General features: G+C 59.4%; 13 protein-coding genes across 13 annotated transcripts; 6 read left to right on the top strand and 7 right to left on the bottom strand.

The window, feature by feature from the left end:
• Positions 1 to 811: 811 nt before the first annotated feature.
• LKH1 (dual-specificity kinase) lies at positions 812 to 2,578 on the bottom strand (the record flags this gene model as incomplete). The annotated part of the gene is made up of 1 exon (XM_056207177.1): positions 812 to 2,578. One exon carries the CDS (start codon positions 2,576 to 2,578, stop codon positions 812 to 814), a length of 1,767 nt encoding a protein of 588 aa, XP_056063152.1.
• A 598-nt stretch (positions 2,579 to 3,176) lies between these two features.
• Positions 3,177 to 4,049, top strand: MVES1_002345 (uncharacterized protein; the record flags this gene model as incomplete). The annotated part of the gene is made up of 1 exon (XM_056207176.1): positions 3,177 to 4,049. One exon carries the CDS (start codon positions 3,177 to 3,179, stop codon positions 4,047 to 4,049), a length of 873 nt encoding a protein of 290 aa, XP_056063151.1.
• Positions 4,050 to 4,182: 133 nt separating this feature from the next.
• RML2 (mitochondrial 54S ribosomal protein rml2) lies at positions 4,183 to 5,493 on the bottom strand (the record flags this gene model as incomplete). Its single annotated transcript, XM_056207175.1, has 1 exon — positions 4,183 to 5,493. The coding sequence occupies one exon, from the start codon at positions 5,491 to 5,493 to the stop codon at positions 4,183 to 4,185; it is 1,311 nt and encodes a 436-aa protein (XP_056063150.1).
• Positions 5,494 to 5,583: 90 nt separating this feature from the next.
• MVES1_002343 (uncharacterized protein) lies at positions 5,584 to 6,144 on the top strand (the record flags this gene model as incomplete). The annotated part of the gene is made up of 4 exons (XM_056207174.1): positions 5,584 to 5,736; positions 5,766 to 5,965; positions 5,993 to 6,095; positions 6,124 to 6,144. 4 exons carry the CDS (start codon positions 5,584 to 5,586, stop codon positions 6,142 to 6,144), a joined length of 477 nt encoding a protein of 158 aa, XP_056063149.1.
• Positions 6,145 to 6,464: 320 nt separating this feature from the next.
• MOT1 (TATA-binding protein-associated factor mot1) lies at positions 6,465 to 11,930 on the top strand (the record flags this gene model as incomplete). The annotated part of the gene is made up of 1 exon (XM_056207173.1): positions 6,465 to 11,930. The coding sequence occupies one exon, from the start codon at positions 6,465 to 6,467 to the stop codon at positions 11,928 to 11,930; it is 5,466 nt and encodes a 1,821-aa protein (XP_056063148.1).
• A 41-nt stretch (positions 11,931 to 11,971) lies between these two features.
• On the bottom strand, positions 11,972 to 12,841 carry MVES1_002341 (uncharacterized protein; the record flags this gene model as incomplete). Its single annotated transcript, XM_056207172.1, has 1 exon — positions 11,972 to 12,841. The coding sequence occupies one exon, from the start codon at positions 12,839 to 12,841 to the stop codon at positions 11,972 to 11,974; it is 870 nt and encodes a 289-aa protein (XP_056063147.1).
• A 192-nt stretch (positions 12,842 to 13,033) lies between these two features.
• TIM44 (protein translocase subunit) lies at positions 13,034 to 14,581 on the top strand (the record flags this gene model as incomplete). Its single annotated transcript, XM_056207171.1, has 1 exon — positions 13,034 to 14,581. One exon carries the CDS (start codon positions 13,034 to 13,036, stop codon positions 14,579 to 14,581), a length of 1,548 nt encoding a protein of 515 aa, XP_056063146.1.
• A 106-nt stretch (positions 14,582 to 14,687) lies between these two features.
• Positions 14,688 to 16,094, bottom strand: MVES1_002339 (uncharacterized protein; the record flags this gene model as incomplete). The annotated part of the gene is made up of 1 exon (XM_056207170.1): positions 14,688 to 16,094. One exon carries the CDS (start codon positions 16,092 to 16,094, stop codon positions 14,688 to 14,690), a length of 1,407 nt encoding a protein of 468 aa, XP_056063145.1.
• An 88-nt stretch (positions 16,095 to 16,182) lies between these two features.
• On the top strand, positions 16,183 to 17,984 carry MVES1_002338 (uncharacterized protein; the record flags this gene model as incomplete). Its single annotated transcript, XM_056207169.1, has 2 exons — positions 16,183 to 16,202; positions 16,229 to 17,984. The coding sequence occupies 2 exons, from the start codon at positions 16,183 to 16,185 to the stop codon at positions 17,982 to 17,984; spliced, it is 1,776 nt and encodes a 591-aa protein (XP_056063144.1).
• A 59-nt stretch (positions 17,985 to 18,043) lies between these two features.
• PAN2 (poly(A)-specific ribonuclease) lies at positions 18,044 to 21,425 on the bottom strand (the record flags this gene model as incomplete). Its single annotated transcript, XM_056207168.1, has 2 exons — positions 18,044 to 18,339; positions 18,365 to 21,425. 2 exons carry the CDS (start codon positions 21,423 to 21,425, stop codon positions 18,044 to 18,046), a joined length of 3,357 nt encoding a protein of 1,118 aa, XP_056063143.1.
• Positions 21,426 to 21,616: 191 nt separating this feature from the next.
• MVES1_002336 (uncharacterized protein) lies at positions 21,617 to 22,225 on the bottom strand (the record flags this gene model as incomplete). The annotated part of the gene is made up of 1 exon (XM_056207167.1): positions 21,617 to 22,225. One exon carries the CDS (start codon positions 22,223 to 22,225, stop codon positions 21,617 to 21,619), a length of 609 nt encoding a protein of 202 aa, XP_056063142.1.
• Positions 22,226 to 22,268: 43 nt separating this feature from the next.
• On the top strand, positions 22,269 to 23,405 carry MVES1_002335 (uncharacterized protein; the record flags this gene model as incomplete). Its single annotated transcript, XM_056207166.1, has 1 exon — positions 22,269 to 23,405. The coding sequence occupies one exon, from the start codon at positions 22,269 to 22,271 to the stop codon at positions 23,403 to 23,405; it is 1,137 nt and encodes a 378-aa protein (XP_056063141.1).
• Positions 23,406 to 23,435: 30 nt separating this feature from the next.
• Positions 23,436 to 24,973, bottom strand: MVES1_002334 (uncharacterized protein; the record flags this gene model as incomplete). The annotated part of the gene is made up of 2 exons (XM_056207165.1): positions 23,436 to 24,526; positions 24,553 to 24,973. 2 exons carry the CDS (start codon positions 24,971 to 24,973, stop codon positions 23,436 to 23,438), a joined length of 1,512 nt encoding a protein of 503 aa, XP_056063140.1.
• Positions 24,974 to 25,020: the final 47 nt, after the last annotated feature.

The following is a 25,020-nucleotide window of genomic DNA, read 5'->3' as shown; positions in this document are numbered from 1 at the left end:
AGCAGCCGCAGCACAAGCCGTCGCCCGATCCCGATCTTGTCACGTGACATTTTCCAGTTGTGCAGAAAAAGAAGAGCTGCCGGATTCTCGGTTTTACCACTTGACTGTATAGCAAGGACGCCACACTTTTGTTTGGTTAGCTAGCATGCAAGTCTTCGTCAAGACCCTTACGGGGAAGACGATCACCCTTGAGGTGGAGTCTTCCGACACGATCGAAAATGTCAAGGCCAAGATCCAGGACAAGGAGGGTATCCCCCCGGACCAACAGCGCCTGATCTTTGCCGGCAAGCAGCTGGAGGATGGTCGCACTCTTAGCGACTACAACATCCAGAAGGAGTCGACTCTTCACCTTGTGCTGCGCCTGCGTGGTGGTGCCAAGAAGCGTAAGAAAAAGACGTACACCACCCCCAAGAAGATTAAGCACAAGCACCGCAAGGTGAAGCTTGCCGCGCTTAAGTACTACCGCATCAACGATGACGGTAGTGTCAAGCAGCTGCGTCGCGAGTGCCCTGCACCTGAGTGTGGTCCTGGTATTTTCATGGCCTGGCACCACAACCGCCAGTACTGTGGTAAGTGCCACCTGACCTACCTGTTCCAGGAGGGCACTGCCAAGCCTGAGTAAGCTGTGCTGTAGCGATGTAGTCGTGAAGCGGTATACCGCAAATGTTGCTTGTGTGCGAAAAGGGAGATGCAGTGTGCGATACAGCAGACGAGCGTGATGCTAAGGGTAGCATCCGATCGCAGCTCTGCTAGAATGGTATATCTACTACGGTACTATGAAGCTCAATAAAAGTACAACAAGTGATGTGCATCATTGTGGAATCTCGTTCGGCCTCAGATCAAAGTAGGGATGCTTGAGCGCCTCCTCCATCGTGATCCGTTTCGCAGGGTCGAATTCGAGCAGCCTGTGCAGTAGCGACAAAAAGCGCGCGTTGTGCTTTGCATACGACGATGAGCCCGACACGATATCCTCCAGCCGCTTCATATTTTGTACATAGCGGCGACTTTGCTTGCTCGTCTCCGCCTTGGGATAATCGAGCTGGCCGTTGCGGAAATATTCGGGTTTGTATGTCTCCGCTTTGCGTCGATAGTCGTCTGGCAAGCGGCCAAGCACCATTTCCATCATCGCCAGATGCTCCAAGTTGTCGTGTGTCTGGAAGAGGGCGTCGCCAGTGTAAAACTCGATGAGAATGCAGCCCAGCGACCAGGCATCGCAAGGGAACGACCAGCCCATTCCGAGAATGATTTCCGGCGCACGATAGTGCCTTGTAGACACAACCCCTGAATGGTACTCGTCGTTAAACGTTGCGCTGCCAAAGTCAATCAGCCGAATATCGTCGTTGCGGAGCACGCGCTTTTTCCGCGCATTGCTTCGGCGCGAAGTCGGAGCCATATCGAAGGAAGCATCGACAAGCAGCACATTCTCTGGTTTCAAATCTGTATGAATCAGCGAAAGCTTGTGCAGAAAGGCAATGCTGTGCAAGAGCTGTTGTGCAAAGTGCCATATATTACGGCACAAGAATGGTTGGAACTGGTTATCCTTGAGAAAATCAAACACGCTGCGGTCCAGCAGCTCCGACACAATGCATACGTGGTTGCGGTAGTCAAAGGTCTCCATCAGCTGCACACATTGGTACCGGTTCGACGGATCATGATCCCGCAAACAGCGGAGCACGCGGATCTCAATTTGGCTCGCGTCGCGGTACTTTTGCACCGCACGGATTACCTTGATGGCAACACACCGCTGCAATTTTCGGTCGTAGCAGTTGACTACCTTCCCAAACGTACCTTGACCAAGCAGGCCTCGGATCACGTAGCGGGACGTGATGGTATCGCCTTCGCGCACGATGAAATGACCGTCCTTGTCATCCAGTGGCTGCGTTCCAGAAGACGTCGGCCATGCATCGCTGCGCGCGTCATAAATGTTGGGCGCGCGCGGCGCATGCCTTGTATGTTTCTCGCTGGGCGGTGGTGCAAGCGGTGTAAAAGCTGGCGCGGCAGGCACGAAATTGTACGGATTCGGAGCAAACACGTCCGTATATGCTGTCGAAGCACCGGCGGGATATACCGGCTGGATTACACCCTGGGCGTACATATCTGTACCGAACCCTGCGCAATTGTTATCCATCTGCAAGGACGCTGCGAGCTGATCGAGCGCCACCGAGGTCGGATCGTGGCGACGCCGCTTCGCGTCCTGGCCATGATCGGCCTCGTCCCACGCTGCGTGTGGCTTGCGCTTGCCACAAGTGGCGGATGGGGGATGCAGCTGTGTCGCTGGGCGCTGCAGGGGAGAGGCTGGTGGCTTATCGTCATCGTCGCTGATCACGTAAACATCGCGTTCCTCTCCATCGATCATCTCGCGCACGCTTGCTACAGTTTGTGGGTCGGAGGCAAATGCGAAGTGGGGTTGGCGGGCCGGCGCAGGCGCATGCTGCGCTGCAGCGACGTCGCTGGCGAACGCGGGTGCTGCCGCGTTTTGTGCGCTAAGAAGCACATCGTTCGGTATTTGCGTCTCACACATCGGATTTCCAGAGGAAAGACGCCGTTTCTTTAGGCGGGGCACTACTGTGGCCATCATGCCGGCATGCCAATGCCTGCTTCTTTGTCGCCTTGTCGCAGCGGTGCCGAGCGTCGACGATGCTCCACATGCCCCGCCCCGGCTTACGCAGTGTAATCAATTTTATTTGCATATATACCACTTGACATGGCTCGTGCTAGAGGGAAGGCCCATCGGGCTCATGACGCATCGACGCACGGGCAAGTAGAAAGGCGCCATGGCAAAAGTGGTGCTGCAAATAGATGGTAGCGAGCAAGATGTACAAGCGGCGGCGCTCCGTCGTTGCAGACCTATTAAAAATCTTGGTCTATGTCGCTCGTGTGTGGTGCGCTTACCACAATGCCACTACCTTTCGGTGTGACATGCCAAAATTCTAGCGCACCACGGCCCCCGCCGTATCCTCCCGCCGCTGTCCCACCCAAGCAGCACCGCAGCGAATGGGTCACGTGATTAACACTGGCATTGCGCCGCCGTCGTCGCTCACTCTGTCATGCGGATCCGACCGCTCGCACTGCGCGCCCCGGGGCGCTCTGCGGCGCAGCGTATTGCTGTGCACACAACTGCGCATGATACTCACTGTGCACCATGTACGTGTATTCGCGACAGCCTTCCGCGCAGCATGGCACAGGCTCGCCGCACGCCACTTGGCCTCGCCGCACAATTCCGCGCGGTACCGCCGCCGACGAGCGAGCGCAGCCTGCACTTGCAGGAGCTGTTTGCACAGCACCGCCCTCTCTTGGAGCACCATCTTTTACCAGCGCGCCCTCTGCGCGCAGCAGGTGCTGATATGCTTTGGGCCGGCCTCGATGCGGACGCTGAGGCTGCGGCAGCTCATCTTGGTGTTTGGCGCCACAGGGTACGCGGCATTGACCATGCGACGTTTGCAACTATTCTTGATCGTTTGGCGCCGGCCAAAGGTGCTCCACGCCTGGAACGGATGCGCCAAGCGCGCCGCACTGCGAGTCCCGCCTCGCCGGTTGTACACTCCGAGTTTGTGCGGATCAAGCGCCAGGAGCAGGAAGAAGATGCGCGTGAGGAAGCGATTGTGAATGCAATGGAGCGTGGCGAGGATGTTACGCGCGCAGAGCTGCTTGGTGCCGAGGCCGAATTGGTCGTGCTTGGCGAGCCGCACGGCTCACAAAAAGAATGGGCGCGCGGCGTTGCGACCTATCTTGGGACACGGACGGAGCCATTTGTGCCTCCGGGCGCGTCATTGTCAGGCATGACGTATCCTGTGTCTGAGATCAGTGGCGAGGTAATAGAGCTGGACCCCCATTTGTGGCTCGCACACGCCGAAATCCAGAATTCAGTCAAGGCTGCGTTTGATTGGGACGCTGTGATGCAGCAGGTCGGCGCGCCCCGTGCTTTGCAGATGCCGCAGTCTGTGCAGATGGATAGCGTGCGGCGCAAGCGCAGGAAGAAGATGAACAAGCACAAGTACAAGAAACTGCGCAAGGCCCAGCGCGCCGAACGCCAGCGTTTGAAAAAGTAGCGAGGGTGGGCACCACGATACTCGTATATACCACGATATAGCTCTGCAAATGCTGGCAAGCGTCCCTGTGTATTGCTGTGGCTTGGCAGGCGCCTGGATCCTGCCAAGCGCTTCCTATCAGCTACGTCTTTCGCTACGACTTGCCCGCGCGCTTTCCGTTCCTGCGTGGACGCTCGCGGAGGACCATGCGATTTCCCTTGCGTGTGCCGGGTTTGCGCGTGCGCTGGAACTTGAGTGGATACCCGTAAATCGAGCGTGGCGCCTTGTTCGACTTGGACTTGCCGCGGCCACCACCGTGTGGGTGATCGACAGCGTTCATGGCCACACCACGCACCTTGGGACGGCGTCCAAGCCACCTACTACGCCCTGCCTTTCCAAGACGACGATGTTGGTGGTCCTTGTTGCTCACGACACCAATAGTCGCACAGCAATCCACAGGGACGAAGCGGACTTCGCCGCTGCTGAGCCTGACTTGTGCATGTGTTCCTTGCGAATTCGGCGCAGCCTCCGCATCGACGGCGCCACCCTTATTATAGGACGAGAATGCGACCAGCTGGCCACTCGTGCCTGCGCTGCGCACCATCTTGGCTGCACCGAGCGGGAGCAGTGAAATAGCGTGAATAGTGGTGCCGATGGGAATCAAGCGCAGCGGCAAGACATTCCCCGGGCGGATCGCATGTGTACGAAAAATGCCGAGATCCAGACTGTTTCCACTAGTAGTAGCCCCTCCCTCGTCGTCCTTTTTTGCCGTGCGGTAACTCTGCACGCTATCGCCAGCGGAAAGACCGTCGGGGGCAAGAATGTAGGAGAGACGGTGGGTGTCTTTGTGCTGGATCAGCGCAATATGTGCGCTGCGGTTCGGGTCGTACTCGAGGCGCAACACCTTTTGCTCTCCGGCCTCCCACCGGTAAAAATCAACAAGTCGGAGCCGGCGCTTGTGCCCGCCGCCGCGGCCGCGGACGGTAATGTGTCCGTGGTGATTCCGCCCACCCGTCTTGCGCTTTGCGCGCGTAAGCTCACGCACGGGTGCGCCGCGGTGCAGATCGAGCGTGAGTGGGTACCGCAACCACCGAATGGACGGCGTGATGGGCTTAAATGTCTTGAACTGGTGATCCGTACGCACGAGCGGCGCCACGCGCTGCTCTGCGACGCCGAGACGTGCGGCAATCGTGTCATTCACCTTCTCTTTGCGAGCCAGCTTGCGCTGCTGCTTTTTCTCATTGCGCCGCTCTTTCCTGCCAGGCCCTGTACGCACGGGCGCGCTCGGCGGAAGAAAGACCAACGGTTTTCCGTCGGCGCCGACGGGTATACTCGCCGCCGAGCCGAGCGACTCGGGCTGCGCCCAGTGCGGAGCGTGTGCAGGTGCAAACGTGCGGTACGCACGCACGGATGGGCGCGAGACACACTGCGCGGCGCGCACTGCATGCGCGAGTGTCGTCGCCATGACAACGGAAGCAAAGTTGCGCTGCTGTTTTTGTACACGTGACATGTGTGCCAGCCGCGGCCTGTGCCACCGTGCTGCTTGGCTTGTGTCATGGTGCTGCTCACGACGTCGGACAATGAGCATTTCACAGTGGACCGTGATGTTGCGGAGCGCTCAATTCTTATCAAGCAGATGATTGAGGATATTGGCGAGACGGACCAGCCTATTCCGCTGCCAAATGTTTCGTCATCGGTGCTGGCCAAGGTGCGTAGGACGGCAGGCGCTTACCACAGGTGCTTGAGTACTGCAGTCATCACAGGAACGATCCGCCGACGACCGGAGATGAGATGGATGAAATGCGTCGTCGCGCGACGGATATTTCCGAGTGGGACGCCAAGTTTATCCAAGTCGACCAGGAAATGCTGTTCGAGATTATTCTCGCTGCCAACTATCTGGATATCAAGAGTCTTTTGGATATCGGATGCAAGACTGTGTATGTAATGCGCGAAGCTAACCATAGGGCAAACATGATCAAAGGCAAGCAGCCCGAAGAGATCCGCAAGCTATTCAACATTCACAACGACTTTACCCCCGAAGAGGAAGCGCAGATTCGGCGCGAAAACGTAGGTCGCTTTGTCATGCTCACCACAGGAATGGGCCGAGGATCGCTAGGGTGCTTGATAGTGCATCGTATAGAGTCATCGTACGCACCCATCCCCGTGCGGCGCGGCGAGTGCGCTCAATCATGGAAATAGAGGAATTATGCGCATAAGGCGCCGGGGGCTTCTGCGCCCGCGCGCGTCCAATATATAAAGTGGGCCCCCGGAACGAACCGCTGCAGGCGTGCGGCAAAATTGCAGGCACCCACTAGAGGCCAGAATCGGTCATTGTGCCCGCAGATTTCTTGCACACACGCTCGATACCCACACGCACCTTGGTGCGTGCACTTTTCTTGCACACGCATCTGGATACGAGCGCTGTAAACTCTCGCCATGGGATCGCCAGCGACGAGACTGGACCGGCTCGTGTCCCTCTTGGACATCGGCTCGAACCAGTCGATCCGCTCCACGGCTGCTGTACAGCTGGGACAAATCGCCGCGCTGCGTATCCGCGGCGCAGGCACTACAAACGATGCCCCGACAAAAGCTGAAGACGAGCACGAGGAGTACGGCGCGCCAAATTCAAGCGCGCCCGCGTATCGTGGCGTGCTTGGCGAATGGGACGGGATTATCTCTTTATTAACCCGCGTCGTTCCACTCCTGCTTTCCAAGAGCTGGGAGACACGCAATGCTGCGGGCCAGGCCATCTACCAAATTTGCCACGCAGCTGGCGTCTGGGATCCGGACGGCACAGACACTGCGCCTGGTGCTGTGGAAGAGACGCCGTGCGATGGGCTGCACTTTGCCGATTTTAATCTCGCACAGACCCTTGCCGCGGGCACGAAACTGCTTGCGTCTGCAGGCAAAGAGTACGATGTGCCCGAGCTGCTGAGCAAAGAGCGCCTCCAGCATGCAAAAAAGAATTTGCTAGGCAAGCTTGGGCTTGGTTTTGGCGCCGAAGACGTCGACGTCGGCGTCGATATGGACGTGGAGCTCCAAATGGCCGCGCCGAAAGAGGAAGCCAAGGCAGAGCCCGAGTTCGAGCCCGAGCCCGAGCCCGAGCCAGAAGGCCGAGCGCTGAGCGCGCGCGAGCGCAACCAGCTGAAGCGCAGGCGCAAGAACGAGGCCAAACAGGGCACGCCACGCACGGCAAGCAACCCCGTCTTGAAAAATGTCCAGCCCGGCAAGCGGCACAAGTCGGACCCCGACGCGCCGGAAACACCGGCCTCGTCTGGAGACACGGCCTCGCTGCAGGCAAAGCCGGGAGAGTGGCCGTTCCGAGCGCTCACTGAGCTGCTCAGCGTCGAGCTTTTTAGTCCTACCTGGGAGTCGCGCCACGGCGCAGCACTGGGCCTGCGCGAAATTTTCCGCACGCAAGGCAGCGGCGGCGGAAAAAAGATGGGCGAGTCGCTGGATACCAACACAAATTTGCACCATGCGTGGGCCGAAGACCTCGCTGTGCGTCTTTTGTGTGTGTTTGCTTTGGACCGACTCGGCGATTTTGTGTTTGACCAAGTGGTCGCGCCTGTGCGCGAAACTGCATCGCAAACGCTTGCACAGCTCCTGCCGCACATTAGCGAGGATTTGGTCCATGCAACGCACAACGTGCTGTTGGAAATGATCCGGCAGGACAGTGTGCGCGAGGCGAATCTCGTCGGCAATGGACAGCGGAATGGGTACATTTGGGAAGTCCGCCATGCAGGCCTCTTGGGCCTCAAGTACGAGGTTGCTGTCCGCTTTGATCTGCTGCGCAACGACGCGGAGAAACACAGTGTCGCCGACGGTATGGTCGCCGACGTCGTCGATGTAGTTATGCTTGGATTGCGTGACGACGACGACGATGTACGTGCCGTTGCTGCTGCCACGCTGCTGCCCATTACGCAGCAGATTGTGGAGCAGCATCTCGACCTTGTCCTGCGGCTCCTCGAGCAGCTATGGGCGTGTATTAGCGATATGAAAGACGATTTATCGAGCAGCACCGGCGGCGTTATGGATCTGCTCTCGTCTCTCTATAGCTACCCCCAAGTTCTCGCGCTTGCGCAGCGCGGTGCTGGTGCAGTACAGCTCACTGCCCTCATTCCCAAGCTGTTTGTCTTTTTCCGGCACACAATCACCAGCGTGCGTCTTGCTGTGCTCCACGCGATAAATGCGTTTTTACAAGCGGACGCATTCGACCATAGCTGGCTGGACGACCGCCTTGTGCGCCTCCTCTTCCAAAACATGATTGTCGAAGAGCGAGCGCCCATCCGCGAAACGACGTGGGAGGTGTGGGAGCAAGTTTTGAAAATATTGTCGGTCGACCCAGCGCACTTTGCGAACGTTGTCTTGTTGCATATTCCCACTCTGTTCAAGATTGTCATGATGCCGATCGGTGCGCCGATCGACTACGCGCTGTTTTACGTGCCCGCCCGCACCGGCGCAGGCGCACGAATCGAGCACGATATAGACAAAGGGATTCTCTCCCAGGACCTGACGCTTGTCGGCGTCGACACCGTCATTCGCGGCCGACTCGGCGCTGCAACAGCACTCGGCGAGGTGCTGGCCAAGCTACAAAATGCAGAAGAAGGCGCGTGTGCATTGTTGCATACCTACCTTGGCTCGCAATCCGCGCTGCAAAAATGCCTCTCGGCTGTCGTCGTGCAGCGCTGGGCAGAGCTGGAAGCGAATCCGCCCCAGTTTCTTGAAGAGCACGCACGCATGAAAGAGCTGCACGGAATGCTCCTCACGCTGCTCGACGCATCTACCCCCCTTACCTACTCAGAAATGGCAGTCATGGTGCAGCGCATGCAGCACGATTGCCAAACACTGCTCAACATGTTTGTGCGCGACGGGAAGCTCGCCAGAGACAAGGTTCCAGCCGTCCCTGCGCTCTCCATCGACGCCATCCAAACATTTTGTGCGTCGACGTACCCCACACTCGAGGCCAGCCTCGGCGCCAAGTCGCGCGAAAAAGCGCTTCCCCACCTGCAAGAGCAGCGCACCAAGATTCTGCGCGCGGTGCAGCGCTACCAGACGACGAAAGAAACGCAAGACATTCTTGTTTTCTCTGCTGTCGCCACCGCGGTGATTGCATGGCAAGTACTTCCCGCGAAGCTGAATCCCGTGATTCGGAGTGTGATGAACAGCGTCAAATACGAAGAGAACAAGGATTTGCAGGCGCGCAGTGCTGCTGCGATTGCCGACTTTATTGCGCTTTGCGGCCGCTCCGCGATCAAGGTGAATCCAAGCGGAAAGATTGTGAAGAACTTGTGCGCTTTTGTGTGTCAAGACACGAGCAACACGCCGGTATACAGCACCGCCAAGACCGCGGGCGATCGCATCTACACACTTGCCACCCTACAGCCGCCCACGAAGGCAAAAGGGAAGCTGAGCGAGGTAGAGGAAGATGCCTCGCTCGAGCTCGGCAAGCTGATCCGGCGCGGCGCCAACATGGCGCTCATGAATACCTGCACCAAGTTTGGTGCATCGCTCTGGCAGGTCGTGCCGGCCCTGTGGGCGTGCTCCGCAAAGCCCCTCTTTGACACGTTTTCCGACACGCACACTGCTGCACAGATTCCCGGGTGTGACGATCTCGGTCAGGCTGTGCTTGATGCCTGCTCCGTGCTCGAGGCGATTGTGCCGCATGTGGACTGCGCCCTATACCCCGACCTTATTCCACTCCTCTCTATCCTTGTCCTGGTCATCACGAGCCCCGTCGCTGTAATTCGTGCCGCAGGCGCACGGTGCTTTGCCGCACTTTCGCGCTCGGTCATGGAGCCTAGCATGCACACGCTCGTCGAGGAAATTGTGCCCATGCTTGGCGACGCGTCTAGCCTGGTTCATCGCCAGGGCGCCATCGAAGCCATCTCCCAAACCGTGCGCGGCTTGGACGACCGGCTGCTTCCCTATGTGATTTTCCTCGTGGTCCCTGTGCTGGGCCGTATGAGCGATAGCGACCAAGACGTGCGCTTGCTTGCGACCAACACATTTGCCGAGCTTGTAAAGCTCGTGCCGCTAGTCCAAAACTTGCCAGATCCGCCCGGTTTCCCGGCGCGGCTTCTCGAGCGCCGCCAGGCAGAGCAAGAGTTTTTGTCGCAGCTGCTCGACGGCAGTAAAGTTAAGCCGTACGAGGTGCCTGTGGAGATGAAGGCCGAGTTGCGCAAGTACCAGCTGGACGGCGTGAGCTGGATGGCATTCCTGGCCAAGTACCAACTTCATGGGATTCTCTGTGACGATATGGGGCTCGGCAAAACGCTGCAATCCATCACGCTTCTCTCGAGCAAGCACTATGAGCGCGACCAGCGATGGCAAGCGACGCATGCACCCGACGCGACGCCAACGCCGTCCTTGATTGTCTGCCCGCCCACACTGATTGGCCACTGGGTCCACGAGATCCGGCAGTACTCCCCAAACCTCAAGCCGCTTATGTATGCTGGCTATCCAGCCGAGCGAGCCCGGCTCCAAACACAAATTTCCCGGTACGACGCGGTGATTATGTCGTACGATGTCGTGCGCAACGACGTCGAAGCGCTCTCCGCCTTTTCCTGGTTCTACTGCATCCTCGACGAAGGGCATGTGATCAGCAGCCCCAAGACAAAAACGACGCGCGCGGTGAAGCGCATCAGTGCGCTGCACCGCATGATTCTCTCCGGCACGCCGATCCAGAACAATGTGCTGGAGCTGTGGAGCCTGTTTGACTTTTTGATGCCGGGCTTCCTCGGGACCGAGTATGTATTCCACGAGCGCTTTGCCAAGCCTGTGCTTGCGTGCCGCAACGGAAAGCCGAGCGCTGCAGAGCAGGAAGCTGCGACGTTTGCGCTGGAAGCGCTGCACAAGCAGATCGTGCCGTTTTTGCTGCGCCGTCTCAAGGAGGATGTGCTTGATGACCTTCCCCCCAAGATCATCCAGGATGTCGAGTGCGACTTGGGTGAGATGCAAAAGCGGCTGTACGACGACTTTGTGCGGTCCAAGGCGCGAGAGCATGTTGAAGATGCCTTGGAGGAGGAGAAGCAGGACAGCGCGCCGGGCAGGCAACACGTCTTCCAGACGCTGCAGTACCTGCGCAAGCTCGCCAATCATCCGTGCCTTGTGCTCGACAAGCAAGACAGCGTGCAGGCCAAGATGCTCGTGCAAATCAATGACACGCGCGGCACACTTGCCGGACTTGCACATGCGCCCAAGCTGCAAGCGCTGCGCCAGCTCTTGCTGGACTGCGGAATCGGCACCGAGCGCGAGACGCTGTCGCTCTCCGCGTCCGACGCTGGCGTGGCGCAGCACCGCGTCTTGATCTTTTGCCAGATGCGGCAGATGCTCGACGTGATTGAGAACGACTTGTTCAAGAATTTAATGAAGAGCGTCTCGTACCTCCGCCTCGACGGCAGTGTCAGCACCGAGAAGCGCCATGGAATTGTGCAGAGGTTCAATGCGGATCCCAGCATTGATGCACTGCTGCTCACCACCTCCGTTGGCGGCCTTGGACTGACGCTTACCGGTGCAGATACCGTCATCTTTGTGGAGCACGACTGGAACCCGATGCGGGATTTACAGGCCATGGACCGAGCACACCGCCTCGGGCAGAAAAAGGTGGTGAATGTCTACCGCTTGATTACACGCAACACGCTCGAGTCCAAGATTATGGGGCTGCAGCAGTTCAAGATGAATGTGGCGAATTCGGTGGTGACCCAGCAGAACAAAGGCATGGAGCTCATGGACACGGACCAGATTTTGGATCTGTTTGATACGCAGCCAGAGGCGCACGACGACCGGCCTGGAAAGGTCAAAGGCATCAGCCAAAAGGCGCTGCTTGCAAGCCTCGAAAACATGCCGGATGTCGAAGAGGAAGAATACGCATCCATGACAACTTGGACGCCCGATGTGTAGCGGATAGACAACATGTACTGCACTACAAGGAAAGAATACTGCTACTCTTGCATCGATATCTCGTGCACCTTTTCAGGGCTCTCCACAACCCAAAAGCCCTGCACATCGAGATCAAAGGTAAAGGATGCGTCGCGCTTGCTTCCACGCGCTGGATCGTCGTGGCGCAGCGCGCTAATCTCGTCGTCATCTTCCCCATCTAGCTCCTCGGGGTCGCCTACGAGCTGGGGAGGCGTGAGCAAGACACTGATGCCCACGCTCAGGATCCGCTCGCGCATCATCGAAATTTGCTGGTCTGCAACGACGCCCGTGTTTGTGAGCACAAAGGCATCGAGGGGAAGCGTAATCGTGCGCCACGACGTGTCGTTATCGAGGAACAGGCGGTGCTGGTACAGATCTGTAGTCACGGGGCCGTCCGTCTTGATGTTGACAAAAAAGAGCGGTCCGTGGTTGTTGTACTTGTGCTGGCCGGGCACATTGATCCCGAGCGCGGCAATCGCTCGCTCCGTCGGGCCAGCCTGGTCGTCTGCGTGCAGTGCAGAGCGCAGTGAAGAGTGCGCCTGCTCTGGCATCGGCGTCTTGTTGCGCACACGCAACGCAATGTAGGGATAGTACAGCGTATCCCACACCTCGGTGCCAAACAGCTTCGGCCGTGACTTGTTGCGGAATGCGGCGTACCCACTGCGCTCGAGAGCCGACTTGCGCGGAATCTGTGCTGATATCGTGCCGTAAAACCGGCCGTACCCTACAGACTTGCCGTCGGGCGTCGTGTCGCTGTCGTGCGCGATGTGGCAGCGCGAAAGCCCGCCGATATCGGCGTCGGATCCCGTCGCAATCTCGGCGATCTGTTTGGCGTTCGTCATAGTATACAACGGCATTACATCCTTCGCAAGGTCCGCAGTCGAGACATCCATTCGCAGAACTAATGTTAGCTTCCTATGCACATACTGCGAGTCGCTTCCTCGCGCGCGCCGCGGAGCGTGCGCCCAAACGCCCGCTTGAGGCCGTGCACAAAAGACATGAAGGCGGCGAGGGCGCAGGGGCCGCCTCACGTGTAGTCACGTGACCCTATGCGAAGAAGCGGCGCGGCGTTTTGTGTGGCTACGATGAAGAGTATGCGTGCGGTGTCCCTTGGGCAAGGCGCTGCGCTTGGGAGTGCGCACGGTGCAATGCGCGCACCGCACATGGCGGTGCGCGCGCTACATGCGTCGCGGCCCGCGCTGGATACGCCGCGCTCGCCGTTTCAAGTTTTTGTGCAGACGCTGCGCGAAGAACTGACAAAATCGCGCGAGTTCCAGGAAAATATGCGGCAGCTGCAGGGCCGGACAGAAAAGTTTCAGGATACCGAGACGATGCGCAAGGCGCGTGAAGCGTACGATCGTGCGCGCATTATTTCGTCGATCAAGCACAACCCGCGTCTGCAGTACGCCGCCGAGCAACTGCGCAAGAGTGGCGGGACGGTGGGAAGCGCAGTGAGCTCCACGCTGAAGCAGATGGAAGAGAGCGAGCTTATGCGTTCACTCTCTTCAATGACCGGCCGCATGCGCCGCCAGCTGGAGGACTCGACCGCACCGGTGCGCAACACGGAAGTGTACAAGGCGTTTGCCGCGACCATTTCCGAGGCATTTGACGATGGGTCCGATGGGATCAACATCCACCTCACCGACGGTATGGATGCCAAGGAAGTGCGCCGTCTGAAGCGCGAGAAGCGGCTGCGCAAGATCGGAAAGCCCCCGCCTGTCGAGGACGTCGAGGCGAGCGCGCCGAGCGAGGCCAAGGCCGAGGACCCGATTGTTGCCGCCGCTGCTGCTGCGGGCGAGGCTGCTGGGCGCGAGAGTGCGGGCGAGGCTGCTGGGCGCAAGACTGCCGGCGAGGCTGCTGGTGCTGCGAAGCCCGCGATGGACGCGGAGGAGAAGCAGCAGCGGCGCAAGCGCCTCGGCGGGTACGCCGTCACGACGTACGTCGCTGCCAATGAAGCCGCCGGCCAGGATATGGTGCTTGCGCCCGAATCTGCGCAGAAAAAGTGGCGCATTTTGCCAGAAGACACCGCCGTGCACCGCAAGATGGACGAGTGGAACGAGCAGTTCCAAGATTCGGAGCACCCTGTAGTCGAGCGCATCCGTGGCATCACAAATACAGTTGCGTCCTGGTTCGCAGAGAACGAGACGGCGCAGGTATCGCGGGCATTCAAGCAAATGGACCCCACATTTACCATGGCGGGCTTTACCAACGATCTGCGCGAGTATGTGATCCCCGAGGTGCTCGATGCGTACCACACGGGCCAGCGGCACCTTTTGCGGCAGTGGTGCAGCGAGGCGACATACAATGTGCTGATGGCTACCATCGACCCCTACCTGCAGCGTGGATACATCCCCGATGGCCGCATTCTCGACCTTTCCAGCGTCGAGATCATACAGGGCAAGATGCTCGAGACGGGCCCGATGCCTGTCCTGGTCGTGAGCTTCCAAACGCAAGAGCTCATGTACTTTACGGATCCACGCTCCAACGAAATCAAGGAGGGCAGTGTCGAACAGGCAAACCTGTGCCGTTATGCGATGGTCATGACCCGTGCCGAAGACGAGCTGCGCAATGAAATCACCGGAGGATGGAAGATTGTCGAGCTTGCGCGCCGTGGGCAGATTGCATTTATGTAGCGCTCTGTAGCGAGACGAAAGGATGCAGCAAGTACGGCTTCTGCAGGAGCGCACGCAACGCGCAGCTCCGGTGTCCATAGTATACACTCGTTGATTTACAAACGCCCTACAGGTGCGTGTTTGGATCACACACAAGCACACCGTCATACTCGGTAAAAGGGTAGCCCCATTCCTGCAGGAACGCACGCACTTGCGTTGCCACCTTTCCCTTGCCCACATTCGCCCCTGCGTGCTTTCCGACGCCCACACCGAGGTACGCCAGGCCTCGGAAAGACTCTGACTCGAGTCCTAGCAGGAAATGCTCGCACGCCTGCACAGCCTGCGCGCCATGCAAGCCGTGCATATCGAGAAACGCTTCGGTGCGCTCGTCCATGGAGAGCGCGTGCTTTGCATACTTGCCTAGATTCGCTTGGCGCGCTACGCCCAGGCAGAGGCCTAGATTCGCGCCTGCCCAGCGCCCCCGAGTTCTCTGTGCGCCCGGCTCATCACTCGCTTGCGCACTGCCGCCCCAGCCGCCAAGATCGCCGGCCGCGGCGAGCAGTTGCTCGCGGATCGGTCGGTGCCGCGCGCGCACAAGCGCCTCGATCGTCGCCCAACTTTGCTCGTCGACCTTGCCATTCTGCTGGAGCGCGGCGCGCGCTTTGCCCATATCTGCGGCAAGCTTTGTGCCCGTCGACAAGGTGGGCAGCAGCGTCGGCGGGCGCAGCGCAATGCGTGCCGACGCGCGCGGCACAAAAGGCGCCGGCTTTTCGAGAGTCTTTTTCTGCACAGCTCGCCCTGTCCTTGGCGCTTGCTGTGCCGCTGCAGCCCAGCGCGTTTCGGATGGATCGAGGCGCCGCCGCTCGGCGTTCGGGACAACGACCTTGGCGGGCTGCTCCGGCGCTGGCTTGATCGACATGCTCGCTACCAGCGCAGTGAAAGCGTCGAAATCGTGCAAGAATAAGCATGGATCGTTCAAGCACTGCTCACGCAGCCAGAAGCGACACAGTGCTTTGTTCAGGTCGTGCGAGAAGCGGCAGTCGGAGCGGCGGCACTCGCCGGCGAGAAAGTAGCGGCACACGCGCGCGCCTTCAGCTGCATTGGCTGGCGCGCTGTGCGTAGACTCGCCAACATCCACTGCTTGGAGCGAGCGTACGGTGGCCTCAACATCGTAGTGGTGTCGCTCGAGCGCCTCGTGCACTTTGCGCGGCGCATCGCGCAGCGATTCCTGCGTCGTGAATTCGTGCATGTGCTGCGAGAGATACGTGGCGCAAAACGTATCGAAAGGCGTCTCGGACTGTGCTGCATTGAGCGTCTCGATTTCTTCACAGGTAAAGTCGCTGCTCGCCAACTGCGTTTCGGCAAGAGGGTCTGGGGGCGTGGCCATCGGCATCTGTGGCGCCGATGCACGCGCTGAAAACGGCGAAAATTCGTCGTCGTCCGACTCGCTCAGCGCTGCATCAGCTTGGTTGCGCGGTTGAAACGCAAATGCGGCGGCATTAAGGCCGGGCGTATGCGCTGCTTTGCCATGCATTGCACGCCGCAACGCTCCAACGCGCGCACGACGCTGCCCTCCACACGGCACCGATCGTCATCACGTGCGCATCTTGGTGCTCGCAACCATGGCGGCGAGAAGAAAGCGGTACGTGCAGGGCGAGCTAACGTGAGCGATCTTGTGGAAAGGGTGCGCTATCCCAACCCGATTCCAGATCTTCCCTTTGCGCCCAAACTGATCCGCGTCGCAGCGCCAGAGCCAAACTATACGTCGCCCGTGTATGCCCAGCGCATCGCCGAGTCGCAGCAGTTGCCTGTCGCCGTCGACGCGGAGGCTGGCATGCCGCTGGACTTGGCCAGGATCGAATACTTGTGGCTTGAGAATGGAAAGCTGCCTGCGGGCGCGACGGATGCGCTCGACATGGACGCACTCGACCCCGACGATGCATTCCTGCTCTCGGAGCAAGTCGCTGCGCATCCTGTCGCCGCCGCTGATACATTGCCGGGCTCGTATGCCGCTGCGAAGGCGAACGAAGTGACATGGCTGCGCCGTACTGAGTACCTTGGTGCTGAGCAGCGCAAACAGCGCGCGCACGCGCAGCCTGTACAGCGACTCGACACGTCGCGTGCGGCGCAAATTGCGCGCATCGAAGAGAGTTTTGTCGCGGCGAATACCGCTCTCGATACGCTCACGCACCCCAGCAAGCCCGGCGTGCACGCGGTAGATGCGTACGAACTGCTCCCCGACCCCGAGACGTGGGCATCGAGTTTCCAGGTAGTCCGCTTTACCAGTGCGCTCGGGCGCATGTCGCAAGGCGCCCCGGACGACGATGTGCGCATGCGCACGGCGGTGCTGCGTCCTGTAACAGACGCCGTCTCTGGGCAGCAGCGTGTATCGATGTACCTTGCTTGTGCGGACGAGCTGCCGCAGTATACAAACAGCGAGGAGGATCAGCCGCAGCCGACATGGGACAGCGCAACAGCCCAGCGCCGCGAGAATCTTGGATCTCTGCGGTACGAAAAGCGGCGCAGACTAGGCACGTTTCCGCGCGTCCCGTGGCTCGAGCAGGAGGATGCAAGTGGCGACGCGAACGAGTACGCAACCGGCTTCCGCCATGCGCGCGACTTGGAGCCCGTCGAACAGGTTTCGTCGGCTGCGAATCAGCTGGTCCTTGTCCTGGACGACAATATTCCAGACCCTGCGCCGCAGCTGGACGATGTCTCTGTGAGCGGCACGATTGCCGAGCAGCTCGGAAAAGAAGACGATCTGTTTGGCGACGAAATGCGCGCGGCGCCGCCCAAAGATGCCGCACCGACCACCACGCTTCCTCCGCAGTCCGCGCCGCAGCGTGCGCGGCAAGAAAGTGTATTGCCGTCGGCACTTGGACGCAAAGCCGCATACTACCACCGCGTGGATATGCGGTATGCGCTCCGTATCCGTCGGCAGCGGCGCGCCGAGCAGCATCTCGCCGTGCCCTACGAAGGATTTTGGCACCGCATTATTCTCGGCAATCGTTCCCCGACAGAGCGCGAAGTGTGCAAAGAGCTGCATGCGCGCCAGGCTGTAGACAAGGTCAATCTCGACGGCGTAGAGTACGCATCAAGCGACGAGGAGGCGGAGGACGTCGAGGCACTTGACAAAGAGCGTGTGGCAGCGGCAGAGGTTGGCGCACAGGGTCAACTGCCGGTGCCGCACATGGATGAGACAGCAGTCGCGGATGATACAGTGTCAGCAGAAGCACAAGCCAGCGCAGCCGACCAAAGCGACGCTGCGGAAGAGCAGATGCAGGACTATTTCGACGAGGACGAGTCCTCCGAAAATGCTTCGGACGTGGACGGCGACGCTGAGCTCGCAGCGCTGCGTGCCGAGGCGCAGGATGCAGATGCAGACGATTCGCCGGTGCCTGCGCGTCGGCGTCGCGCTCCCTAGTCTTGGTGCACAAACGAGCACCGTGGATATAGCCTTACGCATGCCTTGTTCTACATACGCTACCCATCCGTCTTTACCGGCGGCCGCCAGCTGGTACGCGGCCCCATCTCGTACAGATCCTCGAGCACATCCTCGAGTCGGTTGTCCTGTTCAAACTGCTCGTAGGATCGGTACAGCTGCAGAGCCGCATCCGCGTCCTCAATCGAGTCGTGTCCTTCGTGCAGCAACAGCCCCGACTGAATATCGCGCTTGAGCAAAAACCAAGCAAGGAAACGCAAAGAAAGGTTTCGAGGGTGCGCCGGCGAATGGAATAAATTCACGGTATCGATGACTTGACTCGGCGGCACAAAGATGTCTGGGTGAGTAACGATTCCACGTACTGATGATGCGGAAATCCTTTGCCAGTCCATGCCCAATGAAACGGCACCCACGGTCCACAAGGATGCGTAGTTTCTTGTAGGCCATTTTGTGCGACACCAAGGTATACTTTGTCGTGGCGGGATCCAAATCGCCGGGTTGGATCCCCGAGTATTGCGTGAGGTAGTCAACGACAGGCTCGACGGTATGGATATGATCGTCGATAAACGCAACACCCTCTTGCGGCCCCTCTCCGCGCAATACACTGACCCTTGCAAGACCAAGCATACTGGGACGAATCACGGAGCGTGTACCGTCCGAGCAGAGCTCTACTTCCTCCGACGCGAGCGCTACAAATTCGGTGTCGATCGCAACGAGTGTACCTGGCGAAGGGAGTACATCGAGCACTTGCTGGCGCATAAGCGCTGGATCGCGGTGCTTTGCAAGGTTGGTATCGTGCAAAAGCAGGTCATAGTCGGGATGCAGCGCCTGCGACCACTGCACCAGCTGCTGCTCGCGAGCACAGGCGGCTGCGTCCACACGCTCGTAAAACAGCACCGCGGGGATCTTCCACGACGGGCCGAAACAGAGCGCGTCTTGTGCACGCACCGGGCGTACGAGGAAATCGTTGAAAACGTACCACGCATCCACCTCGCCCGGCGCGCGCACAAACGTGCAAAGATGCGGCGCGTCGTTTGCGCCTTGAATCTGCACAGTCAGTGCGCGGATGCTATACATGGCGCACGCGCGCTTCGGCACAGCATCGTCGTAGACGCCCTGTGCGACAAGACGACCGTGCTCCACGTCGAGCCACATGCACGGCGGCACAAACCCTTCTTCTTCGTTCGCACGCGGCTTCCAATGCGCAAGCTGGTTTGCAGCATACACACCCGCATTGATGCTCAGCACATCGGGCAAGGCATCCATGGACGGAACGGTGCTGAATGTACTGTGCACGGCATGTGGTGCATGGCACCGGCGGCACCGACTCTTGGACATTGTTTCGCGAGCGAGCGACGGGGCAAGGAGCTGCGCTAGATTGTCGACGGCGCCGGCGCTTGGGTACAGCAGGTCTACGACATGTGCGCCATGCTGCCGCGCTTTTTCGTAGCCACACAGCGTGCAGACAGTTTTGGTCTCGACAGCAAACGCGCAAGGATTGGCGCAGAGCTGCTGAAAATGGTGTTGCAGGCGCATTGCTTCGTGGGAGAATGTGTCGAGAATAAAGTGGTTCAGCGTTTGGGCCAGCTCACTGTACGCGCGCGACGTTTCGTTTGTCGTGGCGCCGTCCAGCACGCCTAGCGTCGCGACGTTGGGCATCGCTTTTAGCGTGTGCAGCAAATTCGCAGCTTGGCAGCGCGTTCCTTGCGCATCGTCCAGCATGCGGAAGAGGAAGCCTGCTTCGCACAAGAGGCACTTGGGCTGTGCACAAGGCATGAGTATGTGCCGCAGCGCGAAAGCGCGCAGCGGCCGCGTATAGTGCAGCGCCTGCAGGTACGCGTTTGCATACGCATTCTCAATGTTGGTCTCCAAGCCCGCGAACGGCGTCTTGTTGTAGGAGGCAAAGTCAAAGTCCTCCACACCAAAGCGGCTGTACTGGATGGTGAGCTGGCGGCAGTAGTCGGGCATGCCCATGCCATCGGCGCCCGGTGCCTCGTCTGCATCGCCCGCTTTTTGGCTGTGAAAGCGCGCAAGATGCACACGACGATCGCCGTGCTTGCTGCGCAGGCGGGCCAGTGCCGTGCGTTTCAGCTTTCCGCTGCGGTCGAAGCGGTCTGTCAAGTCGTCGGTGCCAAGCAGCAGGTTGCGCTTGCCGCGCAGGTGCCGCGGAAGGGGCGCGTACCCTATGCCACCTGAGAAGTGCACCGAATCAAGCACAGCGGGATCGAGGGGCGCCGGCATCGTGAGCAGCGCCGTGCCCTGGCTCCAGTACTCTTCGGACGGCATGGCAGAGAAGAGCGCGTGGTCATAGTAGGGCATCCCAATACACGAGAGCGGCGTATCATGCTTCCACTCCATGCGCGGCGTCGACACATACTCGGGCATCGCGAGCGGCTGCGTGGGATACGTATTGAAGCGCATCGGCGCAGCCATCGCCGCGGCGTCCTTGTCGTTTGTCCACAAGCGCACGGACCCGTCCGATTCGCCGAACGCAAGCACCTCGGCGCTTGACGAGAACGTAAGTGCGGATACGTAGGATGCAGATGGGAGCATGTAGAACTGACTCTGGCCTGGGTTGTGCGTATCCACAATTTGGAACTGCGCTTGATGCGTCGCGACGGCGAGCATCGAGGCGCGTTTTGGATGCACTGCAAGAAAGGCGGGACCGCCAGGCGCAGTCATGGGAATCGGGACAAGCGGCTGGAGCGTGCGTAAATCGTGCACCTTGATCAGCGGCTCTGCAATGCGGTGGCCCTGCCGGAGCGTCCAGCCGATGCTGTAAAGGAGGCTACCTTCTGCCTGCACGTCAATCAGGCCGCCGTGGTGTGCCATGAGTTTGTGCTCGATCGATAGTGTGCGGGGGTCGCGAAGCTGAATGGTACCCTGCTCTGTGCCTGTACACACGTATTTGCCGGCTTTGAGTATATGTGTAATTGCAGCGTCCGACGGCGCTGTACGCAGCACATGACTGTCATGGATCGCAAGCAGCACGGGGCTGTCGGCCAGGGTACCGCCCGCAGCGGATGCCGTCGCGCCACCGACGATAATGTCAGTGCTGTGCGGCGATGCACACATCCCAGCGAGCTCGAGGCCTGGCGCATGCGCCTGTATAGGCACTGACCACTGCCCAAGCCCTGTCCGCTGTGTGGCGCGCATGGTATCTGAGCCTATGCTCATGACATATTTCTCGTCTGCCAGGATGCCGCGTACAGGACTTGGATGTGCAGGTGTGCCGTGTGCCGCGAAGCTCGAGTAGCGCGCATGCGTCGGTGGGGTGTTAGTATGTGACGTCAATTGGCCAGACGCGCTGCCGGCCCACATCAGCTCGGCGTATGGGTCAAAGTAGAGTGATGTGACTGCGCCGAGGACGCCAGGCACGACATGGTCCGCGAGTATATGAGACTGCTGCGTCCAGTCGCCCATCGCGCGCGGCACAAGACAAAGGGCTGGCACGAGAAACGCACCTCCACTTGGAAGAACGGGGCGGCACGCCTCCACACCAATCGGCCGCCAGCGCTCTGCGGCGGGGGCGTAGGAGTGCGGCGCGATAGCACGCTGTATCTGTAGTAGCCACTATGTTTGAGCAATGCAGTATCACTATTACATACATGAATCTACAAGGGACTCGTTGGTTTTGCCTTGGCACGCGCCAAATTCTTTTCCTGCCGCCATTCCCTCACGGTGTCGTCCATCGTGCGCATATTCTCCGCAACGGTCTGTGCACGCGTGTGTGACGCGCGATCCGCCGCAGACCCTTTAAACATGCGCTTCGAGGAGCGGCCAGCGTACGGGCCCGCATCGTGTGCCTTCTTTGCTATGCGCAGCGCCTCTTTTGCATCGTCTGCCGGAGCGAGTCGCGGCATGCGCACCGCCGGCCACGGCTCGAAAAGCTCGTGTGTTTCCTGCCGCGCAAGCCGCTGCACAAGCTGGTCTTTTTTCTTGCTCCCCGCAATTGCGTCCAGCTGTCCGCATTGAAATGCAGCATGCACAAGCTGTGCCTCACGTCGTGCGCTGTAGCGTGGCGGATTCCAGCGGCCAGAAGCCATACGCTTCCAGTGTCGAAAGGTGCGTTTCTCTGCATCATCTTCCCGCGTGTGCGGCGCGTCGTGTGCGCCAAACGCCTTGGGCGCACTGGCGCGTGCTTTTGTAGTCCAGCGCAACAGGCCCTGCACGAGCTCGCTAGCGCTCCCACGCGCCAGCACGCTCGACGGTGCAAATGCCATGGTGGGGGTGGAAGAGTGGCGAGGATTTTTTCTAGCCTCCACAATGTCTGCTGCGCTGCCGCAAGACGGCACATTGCTCGCTGTGATCCGGACAAGCTGCGTACAAGCCACGCAAGAGACGCGTATTGCAATAAATGACGGCGCCATCGATACGTTCTTACGTACGCTAAATACGGCAACGTACGACGCGCTCAAGTCGCAGCACGGACTCGCTTTTCCGCTCCGCTTCGACACGTGGAAGGACGAAATCAATTTCCTCGCTGTACTCTCCCTCTTGAATGCATTTTCTGGCTACCGCGCCGACTTTCATTCCGTAACAGGCAGCGGTGCTTCAGACAATGTGCGGCGCATGCTCCTGGGCATGTACCTCTCCGGCAACGATAGCCCGCCGAGTTTGAGCGCCGAGGGTCTCGCCAAGGTATCCACGGTCCAGCTGGCGAGCGCTATGGGCGTCCCGACACACACGGAAGAAAAGCACCCTACCCTGCCATTTGTCACTGTCGGGACAGCGGGCGGGCCGCTGGCCGCGCCGCTGGATCGCGCGTCGAAAATGTGCAACGAGGCAGGCCAGTTTCTGGAACGAGAAGGCAAGCGCGATCTGGGCACCTACTTGCTGGACGAGGCAAGCGCAGCCCTTGCACTGGGCCGCGGCGTGGAATCGCGCATTTTAGAAGCCATTGCATGCGTCCCTGGCTTTGACGACGCCACAGAAATCGAGGGCAGGCCCGTGTACATTATGAAAAAAGCGCTCTACCTGCTGAATGCTTTGCGCGATCGTGCCGTGCATGCGCCGGACGATGCGCCGCAGATCGCCAAGGATCTCGGCGCACGCTGGGCGAACGGATTTCCCGCGCCGCTGCCCATGTTTGTAGACAATGTGATTCCCACCATGCTGCTCCACTTCAAAATACTCGACGTGCGCCATGCGGCGCTGCCGACATTGAGCGCATCCGTGGGCGAGCACAGCAGCGCGCAAGCCACTCTTGAGCTTGGGACAGACGAGGCATACCGGATTCGCGCCGCTGCACTGACGGCAGGCGCCAAGATTGTGGAGCATGCCAGGGCCAACGCAATCGGCATGACGGAAGTGGAGCTTGACGGGTACTTGTGGTCCATTGCAAAAGAAGGCGAGCTGCGCAAACTTTCACGCATTGCAGTGCGCGATACGGAGATGTTTTAGACTATGCACACGCCATGCACCCAGTACTAGCTATTCAATGTGCAGGCCTGCGAGACTCTGTGCTGCACTTTCGCCATGACTGCTGGGCGCCGCTTGCTGGTACATGCGCTGGTACTCTTCTACCTCGGCTCTTGCACGCTCAAACAAGCGCCGCTTTTCTTCTTCTGCGGGCAGAGGCCCCAAGTCAGGCGTTGCAGAGTGCCCTTCCCCAGAGGGATAGCTAGGCGCCGAGGGTTGCGTCGTGTCCGATAACGGAGTATAGTTAGCACGCGGCGTGTCGAGTGGCTCTGCAGGAGGTGCATTGGCCGCGGCACCCGTGCGAGCCGCAGGATAAATCTGCTCCATACGCTTCGCAATGAGCTCTTCAAACATGGTGCGCGCACGGAAGAATTTGTCATTCATGCCGCGCAAATCATTCACTTTTGTATTGTACCGGTCAATCATTCGAATAATCTTGGGCCTAAGCGCAAGCGAGCGTTGGTACAGCGCCTGCAGCTCGTCGTCCTCGACGAAATTATCGCGCAGGGGATCCAGCTGCTGGAGTCGCGCGTGAAGCTGGTGAATCGTGTCAGCCTCTTGGAACACAATCTGCTCCATCTCAATGTCCCGCTGGATGGCCTCTTCTGACGCCTCAGGAAGCGCTTCGACGTAATTGGCCGGGAAAATACCAACCTCGTGCCGGGCCTCGCCACGCCACCACTGTTCATAGACACTGTCCAGGACGCGGATCACGTCTCCGGTGGAAAATGCAAGCTCGCCGGGCTCGTCCGGCTCAAAGTCGTATAGTGCACGCACGTAGGACGGCCGCGCCTGAGTCGGTGCAACAGGCTGCGGTTGTTCGGATGCATTGCGATCCGCTTGCACACTCGAGTTGGCGAAATGCAATGGTGTGACAGGCTCCAGCTGCGGCATCGCAGGCGCTGAGGAGCTTGACGCGGCAGTTGGCATGGACTGTGCGCTACTCCCTCCTGCATCAGCGTCGCGCGTACTCCATGCGCTCCTCCTGCCCTGGTCCTGTACAGACAATGCCAGTACACGCTGGAGTTCATCCTCTTCGCGCCGCATTTGCTCCTCGTCCGCGGCATGGGATGTCGGGATCTCGTCGTCGTCCAGGTCGTAATCTAGCGTTAGCCAACGCGCCACGTACATTCCTCGCGCAGTTCGCGCACTGTATCGGCTACCAAGCCAAGTGTGTCGTCGTGCTTGTACTCGTCGGCCCACGAGCGCAGCAAAACAAGGATCCGCTTCTTGACCAGTGCATGGGTCGTTGGATCCAAGACGCGTTTCGATACCGTCTGCATAAATGCGCGCGACGCAATTTCATGATGCACAGCATCACCGCAGTTCTTCGATAGCGTGTCCGACAGTGTCAGTGCGTAGAGTTGTGCATTTGTATTCTTATCTGCAATGCGGCGCTGAATCGCAGATACCATGAGCCGCGCATTTTGCTCGTCATTGTCCGAAAGCTTATCGCACAGTTCTAAATTTAGCTGCCAGTCCTCGGCGGTGAGAGACTCGGCGGTGGCCTTTGCCACCAGATCTTCGTACGGATTTGGCATGCGAAACATGGCGCAAACCAAGCCGTGCGCGTGCACGCTGACGGGCTGTGTTTGCC

The sequence above is a fragment of the Malassezia vespertilionis genome, chromosome 4, assembly GCF_029542925.1.
Source record: "Malassezia vespertilionis chromosome 4, complete sequence".
NCBI lineage: Eukaryota > Fungi > Basidiomycota > Malasseziomycetes > Malasseziales > Malasseziaceae > Malassezia > Malassezia vespertilionis.
The sequence above is the reverse complement of the archived record's forward strand: the minus strand, read 5'-3'. Positions and strand labels throughout refer to the sequence as shown.